Source organism: Magnolia sinica, chromosome 9 (genome assembly GCF_029962835.1).
Source record: "Magnolia sinica isolate HGM2019 chromosome 9, MsV1, whole genome shotgun sequence".
NCBI classification, from domain to species: domain Eukaryota; kingdom Viridiplantae; phylum Streptophyta; class Magnoliopsida; order Magnoliales; family Magnoliaceae; genus Magnolia; species Magnolia sinica.
Genome location: NC_080581.1, coordinates 17,780,511 through 17,803,809, shown reverse-complemented (window position 1 = coordinate 17,803,809; position 23,299 = coordinate 17,780,511). Strand labels below are relative to the sequence as shown.

The window sequence follows — 23,299 nt, the reverse complement described above, 5'->3', positions numbered from 1 at the left end:
ATAATTCAACTAAACTAAAATTCACATATAATAATAAAATTTACTAAAAATAGAAAGTACTAATTTAATGATGCTAGATGATTCCTAGCATAATTAGAAGCAAATCCTAAGAATACCACATATACTAAAATTCTAAATTGAAAGAGATACATTGAAATTAAAAATGGTACGTTTTTCTTAAAACTGCTATTTTGAATGGGAATGAAGCGTTTTCTCATAAAACAGCGACATGACTCACTTACATAGATTGGTTGACCCCAAATGGTCTATTCTAATCAAAATTCATAGGTTGTGCGTCCGTAACCCACAACGATAAATCAAAAGTTATGGCACATCTACGGTTCACACTTCAAACGTCAAATTCTCCCTATCCGAAATCATTATTATTATTATTATTGTTGGGGACAAAACATACAAGTCCGCAGACTCGGACTGAATGCCTCGGGCCACCAAAGGATGTGTCAAATCTGAGGAGTTATTCGCTAGACCGAGGCAAAGGTTGAGTCGGCCCCGACGGGTCGGCAGGGTCGTCAGTGTCTCGGGCATGCTTCGGGTGGACCTCTTTATCGGATCGACCGTCACAAGATGAAGCCGCACTCCGGATGTCTTGGGATAAGATTCCCGATCCCGAAGCTCACGGGATCGGATGAAGGCATGAGACGGACACGATCCTGTTTCCGTGATCCCAGGAGAAGATTCCGTGATCCCAGGAGAAGATCTCGCGCACAATACCAGGAAGAGAATCCTCGTACGATTAAATGCCCCAGCAGCTATAAAAGAAGGGGGGGGGGGCCCTCACCTTGAGAGGTACGAAAAATAAATCCCTCCAAAAGACTTTTCAATACTTTAAGACCCCGAGTCCAGGCTTGACTTTGGCATCGGAGGGTCCCCTGTGCTAGCCAGGGTCTCCTTTGTCCTTTTTCTGTGCAGGCATACAAGGGTCCAGGAGGACGAACCAGATAATTGCATCAACAGTTTGGCGCCGTCTGTGGGATCGTGCAAAAAGCCATCCCGTACCTCTATATTGAGTCCAATGGTGATGACTAGAAGGACGGTCCCAGAAGAAGATTTGAATGAGAACGCGATTACAGGGCCAGCCGCAGCCCAGAACGCACCTAACAACCGCCGACGAGGGCGACCGGAACAGCAACAATCAACGGGTCGCGACGATGGGCGGTTGGACAAGGAGGTTCAAGAAATCCGTCGATATGAATACGATGAAGCAGATGCTGGAACGAATGTAGCAGCAAATGCAACCACTCCCGCATCCTCAAGGGGAGCCAGCGTGCCGACGGCGGCGGTTGATCCTCAACCTTCGGCGCCTTTCCCGCCGAGCCAACCCCAAGGCGGGTCAGAACCATCTCCAGCGCAATCCAACGCCTCCCTGCCCCCGACCGATCTTCGGCACGAAATAGAACGAACAAGCCGCAATCGCCCAAACATGGAAGGCAATGCATAAACCATCGAACCAAGGAAAGCCGACATTCAAAATAACAAAAAAGAAGTGCGGGAAGAGATGGCAAAACAGATGGCAGACATAAAGCACGGCCGAAATATATACTCAACCGGGTCCGAAGCGAAAGCGTTCCCCTTTGTGGACTCGGTAATGAAAGCCCGATTGCCCGAGAGGTTTCGATTACCTCAAATCACTCCTTTCACCGGCAAGACCGACCCGACCGAGCATATTGAGTGCTTCAGAACCTATATGGAACTCCACGATGCCTCGGATGCGGTAATGTGTCGGGCCTTTTCTCTTACATTGACCGATGTAGCTCGACTGTGGTTCAAACAGCTGAAGCCAAAATCCATCAGTTCATTCGTTGAGCTAAGCAACGCCTTCCTCACCAACTTCATCGGCGGAAAGAAAAAATTAAAGCCCCCTGCACATATGAATAACCTAGTTCAGAAGCAGGGAGAGCTATTGAAAGATTACATCAAGCGTTTTAATTTCGAATCCCTTCAAGTTCGTAAACATTCGGAAGAAACGGCCCTCAATGCACTCATGCAAGGAGTTAGGGATAAGCCATTCCTGGCATCTCTAGACAAAACTCCGCCCGATACTCGCAGAATTTATGGCACGGTCCGATAAATATGCCAACGCCGAGGAAGCACGAATCCTGCGTGAAACTAAAACCTCGGCCAAAGAGTCGGCCAAAAAAGAAGCCGACTCGGCCGGGGGAAGGAAACGCAAAGAGGATCAAGCACGTGACGAGCGAAGGTCAGGAAAACGGCCGGATCGAAAATTTTCCACATATACTCCCCTGAATAAGACTCGGGAAGAGGTACTGATGGAAATAAAAAATGAAGGCTTTGTCAGCTGGCCCAGTAAGCTCAGGAGTAATCCTAATCGGCGGGATAAGGATAAGTACTGTCATTATCATCGCGATCACGGGCATAACACAAGTGATTGCCGTCACTTAAAAGAAGAGATCGAAAGACTCATAAAAGACGGCCGACTCAGAGAACATATGGTCAAAGCTGGGGCATCTGAGGCGCGCCCGACCGAGAGTCAGCCTATGGAAGAAATCCGGACGATTATCGGCGGTCCACAATGTGGGGGTGACTCAAACAACGCGCGAAGGAATCACGCACGAAAACTTAGTCAGCCTCAGTCCGAGCTCATGATTATAGATCGGCCATCAAATGAGAAGAAAAGAGAAAGATATTGCATCTCGTTCACAGAAGAAGATGCCCGAGGCATCTATCACCCCCACGATGACGCATTGATTGTCACCCTGACTATCGCTAACCGAAAGGTGTTTCGTATACTAGTCGATACGGGTTCATCTGCAGACGTGTTATTTACCCAGGCGTTCGACAAAATGGGGATCGAACGATCCACACTGCGCCCAGTTCGGACGCCGTTGATCGGTATTGCCTGAAGGAACTGTCTCATTACCACTCACTGCTGGCAATGCTCCACATCAGACGACGATGATGATTGACTTCCTGGTCGTCGATCAACCCTCGGTATACAATGCGATACTCGGCCGACCTTCATTGAGTCTCCTCCAGGCAGTGGTATCCACATACCATCTTACAATGAAATTCCCGACCGAGTCAAGAGTCGGAATTGTTAAGGGAGACCAGCAAGACGCAAGGCGATGTTACATGATAGCTGTAAAAGGAGCCGCCGACAAGAATCCGACCAACATATTAACAATCGAATCGTTGGACCCTCGGGTCGAGAATTATGAACGAGGACAGCCGGTCGAAGATCTTGTCTCAATCGCCTTAGTCGAAACAGATGGATCCAAGACAGTGCGAATTGGCTCATCTCTGCAGTCCCCTTTGAGAGAAAAGCTGATCGCCCTGCTCCGAAAGTACGCCGACGTATTCGCTTGGAATCATGAAGATATGCAAGGGATCGACCCCTCCGTGGTGACTCACCGGCTTAACGTCGATCCGTCATATCGACCGATCCGACAGAAGCGACGACCGCTTGGCCCTGAACGATACGCCATCATCGAGAAAGAAGTCAACAAACTACTCCAGGCTAATTTCATAGAAGAAATACACTATCCAGAGTGGGTCGCGAATGTCGTGCTTGTGAAGAAGTCCAACGGGAAGTGGCGAGTCTGTATTGATTATACCGACTTGAATAAAGCCTGCCCCAAAGATAGCTTTCCGCTTCCGAGGATAGACCAGCTAGTACAGCCGGACATGAGCTCCTTAGCTTCATGGATGCTTATTCAGGATATAATCAAATTGTAATGCATCAAACAGATAAATCAAAAACTACCTTTGTCACCGACAAAGGCCTTTATTGTTACCGAGTGATGCCATTTGGTCTGAATCGGTGCAACTTATCAAAGGTTAGTTAACAAAATCTTTGCTCGACTTATAGGCCGAACCATGGAGGTATACATCGACGACATGCTTGTCAAGAGCATACACGCGGCGGATCATGTGAATGATTTGGAAGAAATGTTTCTAATCCTACGGAAGTTCCGGATGAAGCTGAATCCAAGTAAATGTGCTTTTGGAGTAGGCTCCGGAAAATTCCTCGGTTTCTTAGTCAGTCAGCGAGGAATAGAGGCAAACCCTGAGAAGATAAAGGCTCTGATTGATATGGAATCCCCCAAAACCATTAAGGACGTCCAAAGATTGACCGGACGAGTCGCAGCACTTAATCGATTCCTGTCCAGAGCTACGGATAAATGTCTCCCTTTCTTCAAACAATTGAAAGGGAGACAAGCGATGGGTTGGACGGAAGAGTGTGAAGCAGCATTCCAGCAATTAAAATCATATCTCGGTTCTGCACCTCTCTTATCAAAACCCGAACCAGGGGAGTCGTTGCTCCTCTACCTAGCCGTGTCCGAGGCAGCTGTTAGCTCGGCTTTGATACGAGAATCTGAAGGAAAGCAACTGCCGGTTTACTATGTCAGCAAAGCATTACTGCCGGCAGAAACAAGATACCCAAGCTTGGAGAAAGTTGCCTTGGCTTTAATAACTTCATCTCGGCGGCTTAGGCCGTATTTCCATGCCCACACCATCATTGTAATGACCGACCTTCCGCTTCGCCAGGTACTGCAAAAACCAGAAGCTTCCGGCCGACTCACCAAATGGGCTATCGAGCTGAGTGAGTTTGATATTCAATACCGACCAAAGGCAGCAATCAAAGGGCAAGTCGTAGCTGGTTTTATCGCCGAAGGAACACCTTCAACCGAACTCTCAGTGAACGATACGCCGAAGGTCGATGCAGTGCCCACCTCGACCGCTTCCCCTTGCCCTATTCCATGGAATCTGTATGTCGACGGTTCTTCCAACTCGAAGGCCAGTGGGGCTGGGGTAGTGCTGGAAACCCCCGATCACACCTATATACAGTATGCCTTACGACTTGGATTTCAAGCGTCGAACAATACGGCGGAATATGAAGCGTTGCTACTCGGCCTCCGACTCGCCGCTAGCATGGAGGTCACGCACCTAAGCGTTTTCCGACTCTCGGTTGGTTGTTAATCAAGTTATCGGTGTATACCAGACACGGAAAGACCTAAGGGCTTACATGGAGAAAGCGAAAGAACTTATCAACAGATTTCAATTCTGTCGTGTAACTCGGATACCTCGTACGGAAAACAGCAAAGCCGATTTGCTAGCAAAGCTCGCCTCGGCCGAAGAAGACGATATACCCAGGTCCGTCCCTGTCGAATACGTCGATAAACCAAGTATAGACGAGCCAATTAGCGAGGCCGTCAATACAATCGACTCGGAACCATCCTGGATTGATCCAATCCGCCAATTCCTCGACGAAGGAAAGTTGCGAGGATCGCACCGAGGCCCGACGAATTAAGATCCGAGCTTCCCGTTACACCATACTCAACGGGACCCTTTATAAGAAAGGATACTACGCCCCGTTGCTGCGGTGCCTCAAACCCAGCGAGGCAAACTATGTGTTACGGGAAATTCATGAAGGAATCTGCGGAAACCACTCTGGAGGGCGATCCCTCGCCTACAAGGTCTTACGACAGGGATACTACTGGCCCACTATCCAACACGACGCTCGTGAGCTCGTTCAAAAATGCGACAGATGCCAACGGTTTGCGGCAATTCCGAGGCGAGCACCCGAGGCACTGACGCCGATGACTGGTCCCTGGCCTTTCGCACAATGGGGCATCGACCTCATAGGACCGCTCCCTATGGGAAAAGGGCAGACCAAGTTTGCTGTGGTAGCAGTGGACTATTTTACGAAGTGGGCCGAGGCGGAACCATTAGCCAGAATAACCGAGCAGAAGATCACCGAGTTTGTATGGAAAAACATTATCTGCCGATGAGTACCCCGTACCATTGTCACAGACAATGGAAGGCAATTTGATAATAGGAGCTTTCGTGAGATGTGCAAGAACCTCGGGATCAGGAATATTTATTCATCACCGCATCACCCTCAAACCAACGGACAAGTCGAGGCAGTTAACAAGATTATCAAGCAACATCTTCGGACCAAGCTTGGCCGGGCCAAAGGAGCATGGGCCGAAGAGCTCCCGAAAATTCTTTGGGCTTACCGAACTACTACCCGAACGGCCACAGGAGAAACTCCGTTTTCACTCGCTTACGGCTCGGAAGCAGTCACTCCCGTCGAAATCGGATTACCTTCGGCTCGAATCACCTTATTCAATGCAGAAGAGAATGAAGAACTCCTTGCACTCGGACTCGACCTTCTGGACGAACAAAGGGAAAGGGCGAGGCTGCGCATGGAGGCTCGACAACGACAAGTGACTCGGTTCTACAATACCCGAGTTAAGATTAGAAGATTCCGAAGGGGAGATATGGTTCTTCGGAAAGTGTTTTCCAACACTAAGGAGTTTGGGTCGGGTACACTGGGACCCAATTGGGAAGGACCCTATATCGTCTCGGGCACCATTAGACCAGGAACATATCGGCTGGAAGACCTGAACGGACAGTCATTGCCTCATCCATGGAACGCTGAAGATCCTGAGGAAGAGTAAAGCCGAGTCAAATGAATAAAGACATGCTTTTTCATTCGTCCGAATATGTGTAAGTACAAAAGCAACCGAATACATCGGAGCAAAAAAAATATTTACATATAAAAAAAAAAAAAAAAAAAAAACCAAAGTCTTCATGCGTCGGCCCCGTCCCCGGCAGTTGTGTCTTCAGCGGCGGCGTCCGGATTCTCGGATTCTGAGGCTGCCCCGCCTTCGATTTCTGAAAGGTCAAGGTCAGGAAAAGACTTCTTTATATCCTTGACGCATTCCAGATATCCGCTCTGGAACAGGCGATCCCTCTCGTCCTCAAACTCGGCCGACTCAAGGAATGCTTGGACGGCCTGGTCCCTAGCCGTCTCGGCCTCCCGAGTCTTCTCCTCGGCCTGCTGAATGCGCTCCGCCGCCTCAAGCTTAGCCCGAGCTAAGTCATCCGCGCACGAAGCATGGACTGCCAGAACTCGCTGACTCTCCTCTTCGGCTTTGGAGAGTCGAACCAGTGCCTGAGCAACCTCTGCCTTCGCTTCGTCCAGGGCCCTTCTGGAAGAAGCCGCCTCTGCCCTCGCGTCTTCGGCAGCTTTCCGAGCAAGAGACGCCTCGCCTGTCAGGACGCCGACCCGGATCTCGGCCTCAGACAGAAGAGCCTGCAGCCGATGAGTTGAGGATAGCTCCTTGCTGGCCTTGATTAAGCAAGGAGCGAGTTCAAAAAGCATCCGGGCAGCGTGGCTGACGGTCTGCGACGACGGGGCGTTGTAGAGTTTCACGAACTCTCTTTCACACCCATGGGCCAGGGCCCAAGGAACCATCCCCGACACCACTTGTTGCAGGATTGACGGCCCCTCCTGGTTCGTCTCTTCCCCTCGGGAGGACGCAGTCCTCGTCTCTTCCTCCCCCCTTGAGGTCGCGGCCCCTGTCTCTTCTTCCCGACTCGGCACCGTCGTCTCAACGCGTGCCGAGTCAGGTGCCGCCTGAGGATCCGAAGCAGCAATCGCCGTCTCTTCCGCCCTTTCGTCCGGGTCGGGAATCACCACGACGGAAGGGGCAGAAGAGCTCGCTGGCTCTTTCTCCTTCCGCAGCACCCTTTGCCTTTTCGTCGGCCGAGGCTCCGAAAGAAGAACCGACCGCGGAGGAGCCTTCAACCTCGTAACTGGCCTGAGGGCAGGACGAGCTCCAGTCATCTCCGGTTCGGGGACAATCCTTAGGTTGGGACGAGCTTCGGGCAGATCTGCAAAAACAAAAAAAAGGAGGGGGAGAGCAAGGCGAAGTAAGTCGGCGGAAATTTGGAAAATTCAGAAGATTCGTTCTTAATTACCTGTAACTTCCGAGTCCAGACCTGCAAGGTGAAGGCGCTCCGGCTGTAGAAGCACCTTCCAAGACCTGTCCCTCGGATCCAACGACTTCAACTCTTTGATCCGAGCCGAGGCAGTGCTGCCGAGCTTCGGCTTCTTCTTCGGAATATCTGCCAAACACAAGTCCGTCAGACAAAAAAAAAAAAAAAAAAAAAAAAATGAAAAAGGGCGAGGGAGAGAAGACCCAAGTCACCTGCTCTCTGAAATGTCCGAGGGACACGAGCCTCGCAAGACCCGCATTGCATCGATTCCCCCACTCGACACGTGGAGCACGCCGACTAGCAACAATAATAGCTTTACTACGTGTCCAATCCTCATTGGCGGGACCTGCGATTTGATGGCTGACGGCGCATACGATGTCAGAAGCTGAACCGTCCCCATCAAAGGTCTCAATGAATGCGCTTAACGACTACTTCTCGTCTCGGACTAAGTTATGAACCGACTCAGCACTCGCTACTCCTCAGTGTCATATGAAAACACTCGGAGTAAGGGGGCTTACTGTTGGGGACAAAACATACAAGTCCGCAGACTCGGACTAAATGCCTCGGGCCACCAAAGGATGTGTCAAATCCGAGGAGTTATTCGCTAGACCGAGGCAAAGGTTGAGTCGGCCCCGACGGGTCGGCAGGGTCGTCAGTGTCTCGGGCATGCTTCGGGCGGACCTCTTTATCGGATCGACCGTCACAAGATGAAGCCGCACTCCGGATGTCTTGGGATAAGATTCCCGATCCCGAAGCTCACGGGATCGGATGAAGGCATGAGACGGACACGATCCTGTTTCCGTGATCCCAGGAGAAGATTCCGTGATCCCAGGAGAAGATCTCGCGCACAATACCAGGAAGAGAATCCTCGTACGATTAAATGCCCCAGCAGCTATAAAAGAAGGGGGGGGCCCTCACCTTGAGAGGTACGAAAAACAAATCCCTCCAAAAGACTTTTCAATACTTTAAGACCCCGAGTCCAGGCCTGACTTTGGCATCGGAGGGTCCCCTGCGCTAGCCAGGGTCTCCTTTGTCCTTTTTCTGTGCAGGCATACAAGGGTCCAGGAGGACGAACCAGATAATTGCATCAACAATTATTATTTGAATTGGGCACACCAGAGACCAGTTATGTCATGCCCTATGTAGGACTAGGCCCGGATCTAACGGACTACGTACTGCTGCTTACCTTACGGTCTTCTTCCGGTCCAGCTGTGCCAAGAATAGGTCTCCGGCCTACTCTCTACATCAGTCTCGGCCCACCATATCAACAATCCTGATCACCGCATATGTTTGCATTGCGGGGCAATGTTACAAAGTTAGGAGGTCGCCTTCGTCCAAATTGTGAGGATAAAATGTACCGATAACTGCAGTAAGATACCTCGCAGTAGGTACCCACCGGGGCTACATTCGCAAGCCCAGAGCCACCTAGTTGGAACTTTCACGAGATCCACACCGTCCATCAGGTGTCTCATGTTTGACACCTAGTCAGGCCATACCATAGGAAAAGTTTTATATATATATATATATATATATATATATATATATATATGAATGCTCAGCTAACTTGTTTGAGAACTCATCATGTATGATGTGAATCCAAAATCTGAACGGTCCACGTGAAGCAACACCTCATGAAACCTCATGGTCCAATTTTTACTTTGATCCAAAACTTTAGTGGGCGATGAAAAATGAAAACAGTTTTCTCTCTTGATTTGCATTTCTCTTTGCTATGGCCCGCCAAAATTTTAGATCATGGTGAAATTGTCCCTTGGGGTTTCATGGGATTCTGCATCACATGGACCGTTCAGATCAGATGCCATAACACGTGTGCAAAGGTGCGCACCGTGCACAGGGGTGTGTGTCTGTGTATATATATTGGAGTGGCCCACCTAAGTGTTAAATCGACCTGTTTGTTTGGGATCAAAGCCAAACAATGGGCAATGCAACTGATGGATGGGGTGGATTTTATGCAAATGTTTTCCTAGCAGCTAGGGGGTGGTAATGGGTTGGGTCAACCCACTAGTCAATTGGCCCGGTGCGTTTCTAGCCGGAGTTTGGCTAAAGTCGGATCCAGCCAAAAAGACAACCTACTTAGATTATTAGGTTGGGCTTGGGTTTACGCTCCCCGTCCATATATTAAATCAATGAGCCGGGCCGAAAAAGCCAACCTAACAAAAATATTCTTTTTTGGCATGGTTTAGGAATCCAAACCACTGGTTTGTTGGATCGATCATGGATGGGCTATGAGTATGAAATAGCAGGGAAGCCAAGAAGAGCCAAGAGCGTAACATGAGAGATTACATTTGGTATATGAGTTGGGATGGGTGGGTTGGTTGAGCTGACCCGACGGTAATTAAATAGGTTAGGTCAGGTTCGAGCTCTAGAAATTTTAAGTGGGTTGGGTCAAGTCACCAGTTAATCGATAGCGGTTTTATTAAATGGGTTGGGTTGGGCTGACCAGATCCTGAGCAAACCTGACCCATTGGCAGGCCTACCTCGCAGCAAACCTAACCTATCATATGTACACCCATCAAATTGAGTCCAATGTTCAGAGATCTGCCCGACTCAAACACAGCTCCGAGATAGATGGACATGGTGCAACTCCGCTCAGTCAACCAGATGGTGAACAGGCCGAGTTGACTCGCCCAAGTCCCACATTAGCCCACTGGGTCGGCAAATTATGTTATTGAAGAGTCACCTAAAAAATTTTAAATTGTCCAAGATGGAATTCCCAACATTATCAAATAATAATAATAATAATAATAATAATAATAATTGATTTGCTTACAGCCATTTTCTATTTTGAAAATGGAAATAGCATGCTGAGTCTGTTAATTTCATTGCAAAACAGAAAATGGGTTTATGCAATATTCACAGTAAAATGTGTCCTTGACACAACACTCAAAATATCAAACTAGTACAAATTCTTTTTAATCAAATCCATCTAGTTTTACAGGGTCTAACAAGTCCTTTGTAAATATGGCAACGTTACATGGGCATTTTCGGAACAATTTTCTCATCTCAAATAACTGGGTTGTATGCATCTGTATGGATACCCTATGGAGTGATACATCTACTTCTGCAACAAGAAAATTACAGCTGAAGTGGATTGATAAATAATAAGCCCTCACTTCAGTTTATAGGGACAAAAAAAAAAAAAAAAAAACCTGGACCGGAAAATTCTGATTGAGCAAAGCTGTCCATCCGATCTACTCTCCTACCCACCCGAGCTGGCGGGCCCGTTTTTCCCATGCAGCCGTCACCTTCTTTTCCTTTGTCAATGCTGCCTCAGCTCGTTCCCTGGCCCCTTCGCACGTCTCGGTTGCCGTGTTGCATTTCTCGGCCTCTTTTTGGTACTGGGAAGCAAGTCGCCTCACTTCAATGAAAGTGAGGTTCATATGATTGGCATATTCCTTAGAAACAGCCTCCTGCAACTGCATTTCCTCTGTTAAAAGGTCCACGAACTGCTTCTCCATCTCCACATTGAGATCTGGATCATCCCTCCCGCAATCTTTTCATGTCATAAAACATCAAAATGTCATTATAATGATTGGAGCTAAATGATAAATAAAAGGCCTGTTTAGATGGGGGTGAATCCTGACTTCTTGCTTTTTTTGTTCCACAAGATTTTGAATCCGAAAATGTTTGGTGTTTGGTTTATCCAAAATGTGCATGGGGGACAATCAAAAGCTTTAGATGGGTACCCTTTTCTGTTCATTTTTGCTTCATCTGCTGCTGGAAATGAAATGGCTAGTGCCATCTGATTCATTCCAGCCCGCATGCAAACGAACCATTAAGAAGCTAACATGCAATCCCTGCGTATAATCTATCATGAATTCTGATGGCTTGCACTTTATAGTGAAAAGAGGTGCATGAGACTCAATTAACAAGTAGATAGGGCTGTCAATGGGTGCCCGGACCCATGGGTAGCCGATGGATCTGACCCAGTTATAATGGGTCCAGGACCACTTTTTGACCTGTTAGGAAATTAGTCCAGGTTCAGGTCTCGCCTTTTTGGACCTAGTTAAAAATGAGGACTAGTTGGGTTTGGGACGGGTTGGGTCCAGTTAGTTTTAATAATGATATTACAAATTATCATCATCTAAGCCGTATCCTAATTAATTGGGGTCGGCTACCTGAATCCTAGTCGGCCATTCCACTCTATCAAGGGCCACACCTTCAGTTAGATCCAGTGTTCGAAATATCGATACTATCGGCCGATATATCGGCCGATATTATCGGTATCGCACCACTGCGAGACGATACACCCCCGATAACCACCGGAAGATACCAAAAAATTCAAAATCCCAATATCGGCCGATATATCGTCGATATCGCACAATATATCGACAATATGGCGAGATTTCCTCTCCATTATCGAGGGAGACAAATGCACGGACAGAAAATCGGATCCGGCTTGTGGAGAATAAAAAAAAAAATTGAATTAGAAAAAAAGGAAAAAGAAATCGGAGCGTACCTGGCTGGAGGTGGGCCACTCGACAGTTAAGTAGGATTTTCTGCAAATTTTCTTCAACTTCCCCCTTTCTTGGAGATTCCGGCGAGGAATCAGGCCGTGGTCGACATTTCCGGGTCACAGGAGAGAAATCTATCGACGTCCGAAGAAATCCAAGCGAAATCCGGAGAAATCCTCTCCGAAATGTCGAGAAATCACCGTGAGATATGCAAATTCCTGGATTTGGGCGAGATTTTAGGGTTCCCGAAGGCCGGAACCCTCGCTGCGTCGAAAAACAAGGGCGTCCGAGCCCTCTTTCAATGATTTTGGGTCGGGTGGTGTACCGTACACCACCGAGTGTTAACGTCATCAAGTGCTGTGGGTCCCATCATAAGGCATGCGTTATATCCAAACCGTTCTTCCATTTGGACAGCTCGTTGTAAGGCTTGAGCCGAAAAATAAAACAGATCCAGAGAACAAGTGGACCACACCCCAAACAATAGACAATAGTGGGAGATTGAACGTCTACCATTGAAACCCTTTTGAGGTCAGAGAAGTTTTGGATAAATATGATATTTATTTTTCCTCTTCATCCAGCTCTGTGTGACCTCATTAACAGATTGGATGGAAAATAAAAGTCACGGTGGGCCGTACGAATGTTTTAACAGTGAGAATCACTGTCACACTGCTATTTGTGGTGTGGTCCACTTGAGCTTTGGATATTAATTATTTTTTGGTTCATGATCTAAAATAATCTCTCCAAATGGTTGAACGGTGTGGATATAATAAATATATTATTGTGGGGCCATATAATATTAAATCTATCCAAAAGGAATCGGATTGGCTGGTGTACCACACGAGGACGCGGATTGCGTACTACCCCTGCCCGTCCCTAGCTCCGAACGGGCAGGTCTGTGGTCGGGCCCACCGTGATGTATCTATACATCCAAACCGTTAATCCCTTTTCTCATATTATTTTAAGATATGAGTACGAAAATGAGGCATATCCAACGCTCAAGTGGACCACACCAAATAATAAGCTTGGTTGCATTAAAATGCACTAAACATTAAATGTCAGTGGAATTAAATGCAAGAGTCATTTTGTAGGGCCCACCATAACGTTTATTTTCCATCCAATCTGTTCATGAAGTCACAAAGACATAAATTACGAGGAAAAACAAATTTTATATTGATCCAAAAATTCCGTGAACCCTAAAGGGTTTCAATGGCAGACGTTTAATCCCTCCATTACTTTTTTCAGTGTGGTCCACTTGATCATTAGATCTATCTTATTTTTCGTCTCAAGTGGACTATACTCAAGGAAACAATGGTGGTTGAACACGGTACCATTAAAAACTTTTTAGGGTGCACCTTGATTTTCTCTATATTTTATTAGGCACTTAATTTATTGATAACTTCACGTAAGTTTGAATGAAGAGAAAAAACAATTATCAGCTTGATCTAACCTTTGTGGCCCACTAATGGTCAATCATCATTGTTTCCTATGGTACGGTCCACTTGATTATTGGATCTGCTTCATTTTTTTTTTGAATAATGTCCTAAAATGATATGAAAAAACGGATGGATGGGGTGGATAGTGAATATAGTTGTCATAGTTCAATCACACAGCGCATATCTTAGTACAATATACAAAGGAAACCTATTATGACCATTTCTTTTTTCAGATTTTATGATTTAAAAGTGTGTATTAGGGTCTTTTAAAATAATCCCTGAAGTTTCATTGAAAAAATCAACAATTATCTTAATGTTTCCCCATGTTTCCCAAAAGTGCGATAAATTATGCGATACAAACGATATATCCCATGCGATAACTGATACATATCTGTATCCCAAGGGTGCGATACATTGTGCGATACCGATATTTCGAACACTGGTTAGATCATAGGTCATCAAGTGTTTTTTTACTACCTCCATCCGCGTCCTTTTATGCCTTCCCCTTGCCCTTTAAGAGCCTTCAAATTATACCAGCTTACTCCTAACTAGTGTGGTTCTTGATCTCCGTTGCACATGGCCAAACCATCTAACTCTACTTTCTCCTGTCCTGTTACCTACTGGTGCTACTCCTAAGTTCCCCTCAATTGCATTCATTTCTAATTCCATCATGCAACTCATCTATCTCAACATCCTCATTTCAGCTACTCTCAACCTCTGAACATGATGTTCTTTAACTGGCCAACATTCTCTGACATAAAGCATAGCTGGTCTTTATAGCTATCCCATAAAATTTCCCTTTCAATTTAAGTGTTACACAATAATCACGTAGAACTCCAGAGGCACATCTCCATTTCTTCCACCCAGCTTGAATTCTGTGTGCAAAATCCTTTGCAATCTCTCTACTCTAATGAATTATTGACCCAAGGTATCAAAAGTGGTCATTTTGAGAAACTCCGTGGTCAGCAATGTTAACTAATTCCTCATTTTCACTCCTATTATTACTAAAATTGCACTCTATATCAAGGTATTCAATAATGATAAAAGTGGCCATAGCAGCCAATATTATTACCATTATGTTATGGCCAATTTTATTTTTATTTAAAAAAAAAAAAAACTGTATCAGCCCTATAACAAACCATTGCGGGGTTGTAACAGTTGTTGTGGGCCACTTTTCCTGTAATGGCCATTGTGGCCCTGTAACGCGTAATGGTTCCCACCATTACCATTATGTAATGGCCTTTACGTAATTCTTTTTTAATACCTTGCTCCATATATTCTATTTTAATCCAACTAATTTTAAATCCTTTAGATTCTAAACAAGGTATTCAATAATGGCAACAACGGTTGTAATGACAGCCCTGAAAACCTTTATGTTATGGGCCTTTAACAAAAAAAAGAAAAAAGAAAAGAAAAGAAAAGAAAAGAAAAAAATATTGGAAAGATTTCAAAAACTGGGAGGATTCCAAAATTGTATTCTTTTATGATTTCGAACATGTTTATGATGGTGTAAAGGTACATTTAGTGGTAAGAATGCTATCTCGCGTTGTCTGATTATTTTATTAACCTAACAGGCTTATGTTGAATCCAATTTCAAGGACCACTCATATGGCCCCAAATTAACCTGAAATTCATGGAATCTATGACATTCATCCTACCAAATGCATATCCTTAAGAGAAGAAAATGAAACTAAATTTAGATGAACAATGTTGCCAATTTGGGAACCACTGGAATGCTCCAAATTGGCTCCAAAATTCATGCAATTAATGGCACTCAACCCATTAATGCATCTCTCTAAGCATTTGAAATCATTTTCCCCAAGTAATTATAAGAAAAATTAAAATTAAATTCGGATGAATAATGTTGTCGACTTGGTAGGCCACTCAAATGGCCCAAATCGGCCTGAAATTCATGCAATCTATGGCGCTTATCCAATTAATGCATATCCCAAAGCATTTAACATCATTTCCCCCAAGTAATTACAGGAAAAAATAAAAATTAAATTCGGATGAACAATTGTCAATTTGGGAGACCATCTGAATGCTGCCCCCCCCCCCCCACCAAAAAAAAAAAAAAAAAAATCAACCCCAAATTCATGCAATCTATGACACTCATCCCACTAAGGCATATCCTGAAGCATTCGGCATCATTCCCCCCAAGAAATTTTAAGAAAAAATTAATGTTAAATTTAGATGAATATTGTCGTTGATCTATAGGACCACTAGAATACCCCTCAAATTGGTTCCATATTCGCGCAATCTATGAAATTCATCCACCAATGCATATCCTAAGCATTTGACATCATTCCCCTTAAGAAATTTTAAGAAAAAAGTTGAAATAAAATTTGGATGAATAGTATTGCCAATTTAGGAACTACTCAAATGCCCCCCAAATCAGTCTTAAATTCATGCAATCTATGGAATTCATCCCACAAATGCATATCCCTAAGCTCCCTCCAAATAATTATAAGAAAATTTATGTTTAAATATAGATGAATAGTGTTGCCGATTTGGGAGACCGCTAGAATGGACCCCAAATTCATGCAATCTATGGTACTCGTCTCGCTTATGAATATCCCTAAGCATTAGACATCATTCCCTCCAAGAAATTTTAAGAAAAAATTAAAATTCAATTTAGATTAATATCACCAAACCACTCAAATGCCCTCAAATCGGCCTGAAATTCTCGCAAAAATATGGCATTCATCCACTAACGCAATCGGCCCCAAGTTATGCTTATTTCATCATCCGACTATCAGATTAGTGGACATTTATTCGATGGTGAAGAATTAAAAATATCCAATGATCCTATTTCAACAAACAAATGTCTGTAGATCAACGGTCAGGATCATTCAAACAATTTGATTTTGGGACTGTGACTTAGCAACAACAGGTCCCACATTTTAATCAGTTTAGTTTTGATTTAATATATGCCATGAGTGCAATTTCTGAGTATTGAGTGTCATACGCTACCATGAGAGACGTTACCAAGGTGTGCTGTAATGGCCATTATTGGGCCGTAAGGTAATGGTGGCAACTGTTACACGTTATGGGGTCGTAATGACCATTACGGAAAAAAATGACCCGTAACGGCACGTTACACCCACCTATAGCGACCGTAACGGTCTATTATAAGGCCAATACAGGTTTTTCGATTTTTTTTTTTTTTTCAATAAAAGAAAAAGAGACCGTAACGACCGTTACAGTGGCTATAATGACCATTACAGCCCGTATCCTAAAGGTGACGACAGTGATCATTATGGCCACCATTGCCATTATGAAATACCTAGGACATTACACTTGCAAAGGAGAAGACGGGGAGGGGGGAGTTTTTTTTATCCTAGGTAATTATATTTTTCTTGTGTAAAAAAAAAACAAGGTTTTTTTTTTTTTCCTCGAATTTACTGTGAAATGGCCCTGGATTGTTATGTTAGGCCACAATGGATCATTACAAGCCTGGAACAGCCATTACGAATGTTACAACCTAATTTATTCAGAATGGGTCATTGCAACATAACACGAAACAGCCCAAACCATTACATAAACCATTTTTTAATACCTTGATTCTAAGGCATCCCTCCATAATCTAGCTTCATGTTTACGCCCTCCCTCGTCTTGTCAAACAAAACTATCTCATCTACAAACGACATACACCATGGGATCTCTTCGTACAAATGCCTCATTAGCACATCCATAACCAATGCGAAAAAGTATTGGCTCAATGCCGACCCTTGGTGTGTGCCTACATTAATTAGAAACTCGCTTATCCCTCTACTAGCGGTACTCACATTTATTATGGCTCCCTCATACATATCCTTAACAATGTCGATATATCTTCTTGAGACTCCTTTCATTCCACCTCTCCCTATATTTCTCCAACAATTGTGTAAGTAGGAAATAGCTTCAGTGATAGGACTCTCATGCATGAAAGCAAACTGATTTTCTGACATGCATTAGTATTTTGCTCAATCACTATCTCCCAAAGTTCCATAGTATGACTCATAAATTTAATCCCACGATAGTTAGTGCAATTTCGTATGTCTCATTTATTCTTATAAATAGGCACAAAGGTATTTTTCTGTCAAAAGTCTGCCATTTTCTTCGATCTTACAATCTCGCTGAACAACTTTGTCAACCAAAATAACTCAATATCTACCATACATTTTCAAACCTTTTGATATATCATTAGGTCCTAGGGCCTTTCCTATTTTCATCTTTCTCAAAGTTTCTTTCACTTCAGATATCCTAATCCTACAAACTATCTATGGTCATTGACGTCATTTGAGCTTATAGTTCCTTCTATCTCTGTGCCATCAGCGTGGTTGTCATTTAACAAATTCTGAAAATAGCTTCTCCACCTTTCATTGATCTCATTGTCCTTCACCAGTAACTTCTGGTTATCACTCTTAATGCATCTAACATGATTTTAAATCCCTATCCTTATCTCTCTCATTTTTGCAAGTTTGAAGACATTTCTCTCGCATTTTCCCAAACACAAGCCATATTAACTCTCATTCATTTCATGTATCTAGTAACTCCATACTCTTACTTGTCAATGGTCCTATACTCCATGTGGCAAGATGAATCTTATTCTCATGGACTAGCTTCTTTACCCCTGTGCGTCCAGAATGGCGTCGGAACCCTTGCCTACATCTCACAGCAACATCACATTATCGTGGTGTGTCACTTCCAAAGGATGCCCCAGCCAACCCTTGCCCATTTCTCACTATACCTGGATTCTAATCCAGCGTGTTGCTTACAAGGAATGCGCTGGCATGAGTTTGGAATGTCATATTGTTCAGATTCATGATGAAAGCTATGGCATAAGCTTGACCCTGGCTGCAAACCTGATGCAGTCCTCCTTTATATGAGCTGCAGACCGGTAATGAGAGAACAAAACTCCTACATATGCAATCTAATAGACTATTGCATAGATAGGTTGATTGCAATCAAGCGTTATCTAATAGTCTATTCTATAGGTTGATTACAATCAATGACCAAGATATTAAAAAGCAGTTATGTGACAGCAGACATTACGTGAACACATAACAGTACGGGACCATAACAACTGTTACGGTAAAAAAATGGCCCGTGTAGCAGCTCATTACGAGGCTGATACAGTTTTAATGGCAAAAACTGGCCTCGTAATGGTAATTACAGTTGCAACTACCATTACAGATATTGAATACCTTGTCAACAAGTTAATAATGATAGTACATATAGTAAATATATTTTGATTATTCTAGCAACAGAATGCGTCCTACACAAATGTAAGAGAGCCTCTTTACAAACCACACCTGTGTCAAAGTGGCGCATGTGTTGACACGTGCTACGTGCTATCTAATTCATCCATCAAATGAGCCCAACCATGTACACGCTCTAATTTGACCCAAACCTAGGTCCAAAGACCCGATGGATACACCAAACCTAACCAGGTCTGGGTCCGGGTCCTTAAAAATGAGACCCATACCTGAAAGGACTGGGACCTGACAAGAACCAATCGCAATTAGTCTGGGTATGGGTACTCCAGGACCTGACCCATTGATAGCTCTAGATGTAGAAATATATATGCTCAACAATCTATAGCTGACCAAAAAAGTCAAACATATGGATGGTTAGGATCATCCAACTCAATATGATTACCAGATTAATTGTCCATATCAATAGACTGTTGCACCACACGTCTGATTTCTTGGGAGCTCACTATAAGGAGCACCAGTGCATGGTGCACCCAAGCAGGTAACACTTAGATAAATGACATGTTGCATTTATTGTTTTCTTTTCTTTTCTTTCTCTCTTTCTTTTCTTTTTTCTTTTCTTTTTTTTTTTTTTTGAAAGGTGAAACTGTATTAAGCAAAAATCAAAAAGAAAACAAAGAAAAATAGGCCAGCAGCAGCAAGAAACAAGGAAAAAAAGCAAGAAAAAAACCTAGAAGAAGCTAGAGAAAACCTGAGGGCTAAAGTTAAAACAACAGCCAGCACCACAGCTGGGACATCTCTCAGAAGACATTATGGGGCCCAATACCGTATAAATTGGAGTACCCTCACGAATACCCCTGCCTCCGCTCTTCTCTTGTTGCGGAAGCATCGATTGTTCCTTTCAGCACATATAGACCATAATACCGCTAACAAGGCTACATGCCATCTCCTCCTCTCCAACTTCCCCCCATCTGTAGCATGCCAAGCCAGGAGAAGGTTGTCAATAGATCGTGGCATAACCCAATGGACTGAAGCAAGAGATAGAATCTCATCCCAAGCAACCGATGAGGAGTAGTGAAGGAATTGGTGATCGACCGACTCATCTTGCTTCTATAGCACATAAGGCACACGTTTGGGAGGATCAATCCCCTCTTTTGGAGATTGTCGAGGGTGAGGATTCTTTTCCTTCCCGCTAGCCATGAAAAGGTTGCTACTTTGGTAAGAGCTCCCTACTTCCAAATCTCTGATGTAGGCAGTATGGTCATGTGCGACCGCATATGCGCATACATATGCAGATTGCATATGTGATCATGGCATATATGCGAAGCATACAATATATGCGATTGCATAATGCGCATTAAATTTTTTATTTTTTATTTTTGAAAAAAAATAACTTTTTGCCTATAAAAAGGCTTCCAAACCTTCTCCATTTGCAATATTCTCACCCCAAAACTCTCTTACTCTCCTCTTATATTTCTTAATTCCAAGTGCTCTCTCTCTCTCTCTCTCTCTCTCTCTCTCTCTCTCTCTCTCTATATATATATATATATATATATATATATATATATATATATATCTTGGAAGTTGGAAGATCAAGATTCAAACACATTCAGGTTTCAAGGAAGATAGCTTGTTGATTTTCTATAATAATAAATAAATAGCTTGTTGATTTTGTTGTTACTTCTTACTTGTTAACTATATTGTTGAATGTTGATGACTTGATGTTTAGTTCATTTTATTTCTCTAATATGTATTTTAAATATGTAAAATTAGTTGTCTATTAAGTAAGGAAAGTTCCCCTTGGTTTCTTACATATTTTTATATAAATTTTTTCCCTTTTTTTTTCAAAAATAAAATGCGATTCAACAACATTGGCAGTAGGGCAATAAAAATTAGACTCTCCAGCCTTCACAAGATCTTCAGAGAAGGATCGAATTGAAAAGGATCCAGACGCTGCCATCTTCCAAACGATTGAATCTTAAGTACAACGTAAGAACTTGAAGTCCTACAATTACGATAGAAGAGAAGTTAAAGACTCTATTTCGGTATCCCTCAAATTTCTCCTCGTAGCAGGAAACCGGATCCTCTCTTCTCCATTCCAAGATAAGCAAGAAGCTACTAGGATATCTTTATCTGAAGAAAGAACAACAAGCTTCGGATACAAGCAATTCAGCGGTTGATCGAAAATCCAAGGATTAATCTAAAATCTGATTCTATTTCTGATGCAGGAAATGAAATTCAGATATGATGTGCAAGATTTCAGGCTTAAGATCACGTTAGTTTAGAAACAATTACACAAATTCCATATCCCACACAAAAGTCCAAACATTCAATTAAGGAGAATCTATGTGGGTCCAGACCTACACATGTTAGGGCTGGACCAATAAAAATTATGAACCAAACAATACTCAAAGGGAAATAAAAATCATCTACACATACATGACAATCAATCCCTAATCCAAGGAATTCACTAATTTCAAATCAAGAAATCTTATGGTGAGGAAAGGGGCAAATAAATTAAGGATAATGCAATCTAGGGTTAGGGTTTATGAAAAAATAGATATGATAGGGTAAAATAAGAGAAAACCTGAACCGGAAGACAATTCCAGCTTACAGACAGCGGGCCAGGGCCTGGCGCACATGCGCACTAGCCTGACCACATGTGCGAGCAGGTCCCACACCCAGAAACAGATTCCTTGGCCCTGGTCGGCCAGGGGTAGGCTCCAAACCCCCAAAGTTTCAAGATGATCCGAGCTACGAACTGTGCGTGGTGCTTCGTCGAAGTTCCAGCCCTCCTGCAAGGCCAGGTTCTGGAAACTGGCTGTAGGGAGAAGATCCGCTACAAAAACTGATGGATTCGAGGAGAGGATGGTTGTAGAAGGTGAGAGATATGGATGCAAAAGGGTAGGGGCAAATGGGGATAGATGTGGCTTCGCGTCACGGTAGTTAGCCCTTCGAAAATGGAGAGCTTCGCACCCACTTGAATTTTTCCACACCTCAGAAACTCAAAGAGTAGAAAAAAACTTGCAGGAATTTTTATTAAACTTCAATGAATCAAAAGAACTACAAGGGGTGCCTATTTATAGGGAAAACCCTATACCCCAAAAATCGGGCTATGTGCGCAACCTATTACTTGGCAATGAAGTAAACCAAAAAGAAAACTAATCAAAGAAATCTAAAGCGTTTATGATATTCTAAATAACATAAATAATCAAAACCTAAAATATGAATTTAATCCGACTAGTGGGTCTTGATCATGAGATCCCATGATGAGCTTTACTTAACTATCGGGCCCACTTCAATGAACCAAACTCTGTCTTCTAACTAGGAGGCCCTCCCTGGAAGTCGTCATCGAGCTAGATCGACGGTGGGGCCCTCCTTTTCCTTGCGTATGTGCGTAGGGGGCGGCATGCGTGCACGTGTGCACGTGATGTCCCCATCAATTTCCCTCTCCAACCAAGAATTTGGATCTGTTAAAAAATAGGGAAGCAATACTATTAATATTTTTCCAAACATGGGACATCCTGTACACTGAGGATTATTTAATCCACCATCCTGTAGAAGTTCCATATTTTCCACCACAATAGATTTCCACAACCCCCCTGTCTTCAAAGGAAAATTGCCAAACCCATTTACCCAAAAGCGATGTGTTAACCAAATCATGCCTCTTAATACCCGCTCCTCCTTAAGGTGTCGAAGAGCAAACTTCTTTCTAATTTAAGAGATGGAATTTCCTCAAGTCAGATCTCCTTGCCAAAGAAATGCTCTACACATTCTATCTATCTTTTGTAATACTGAATTAGGGCATTTGAAAAGAGACATAAAATTTACTGGAAGATTAAATAGACATGCTTTAAGAAGGGTTAATCTACCACCAAGGGACATCATTTCACCTTTCCATGCTGATAATCTTTTTCGTATTCTCTTTAAGATCTAATCATAAAGAAAGGTGGTTTTCTAACAGAATGGAGGCCCAAGATAGGAAGTTGAGAGGGAAGCCACCTTACACCCAAACAGATTCGCTAAACGAGAAGCAACCTCAAGCAAAATATGAATCCCAAAAAGTTCGCATTTAGATTTGTTTACTTTGAGACCACAGATAACCTCAAACCAACATATGGACTTCCTTGAAGTCAATCATGTAATCTTCCGCCTTGCAAAATAACAAAGGATCATCTGTGAATTGAAGGTGACAAATAGGAGTCGAAAAGTTTCCCACCTGAAATCCGTGAAATAGACCAATTTCTTGCCCACTACTCAGCATTTTGCTCAATGCTTCTGAAACGATGATGAAAATGAAGGAAGAAGGGTCACCTTGGCGAAGCCCATCTGTAGACCTGAAATAGCCAAAAGGCAATCCATTAATTAATATATAAAATCCGGTTGATGAGATACACAAGGACATCCACTATGTCCATTTCAGGCCAAA

The 23,299-nt window shown here is 43.6% G+C and overlaps 1 protein-coding gene across 1 annotated transcript in view; it reads right to left on the bottom strand.

Moving 5' to 3' along the window:
- Nucleotides 1–10,672: 10,672 nt before the first annotated feature.
- Nucleotides 10,673–23,299, bottom strand: part of LOC131256997 (uncharacterized) — a 36,080-nt gene continuing 23,453 nt past the window's right edge. The window contains exons 3-4 of the mRNA XM_058258138.1: nucleotides 10,935–11,278; nucleotides 10,673–10,893 (exon numbers count right to left, since the gene is read on the bottom strand). Coding sequence (XP_058114121.1) covers nucleotides 10,977–11,278 — 302 coding nt within the window. The 3' untranslated portion in view covers nucleotides 10,673–10,893; nucleotides 10,935–10,976. The remainder of the gene's footprint in view (nucleotides 10,894–10,934; nucleotides 11,279–23,299) is intronic.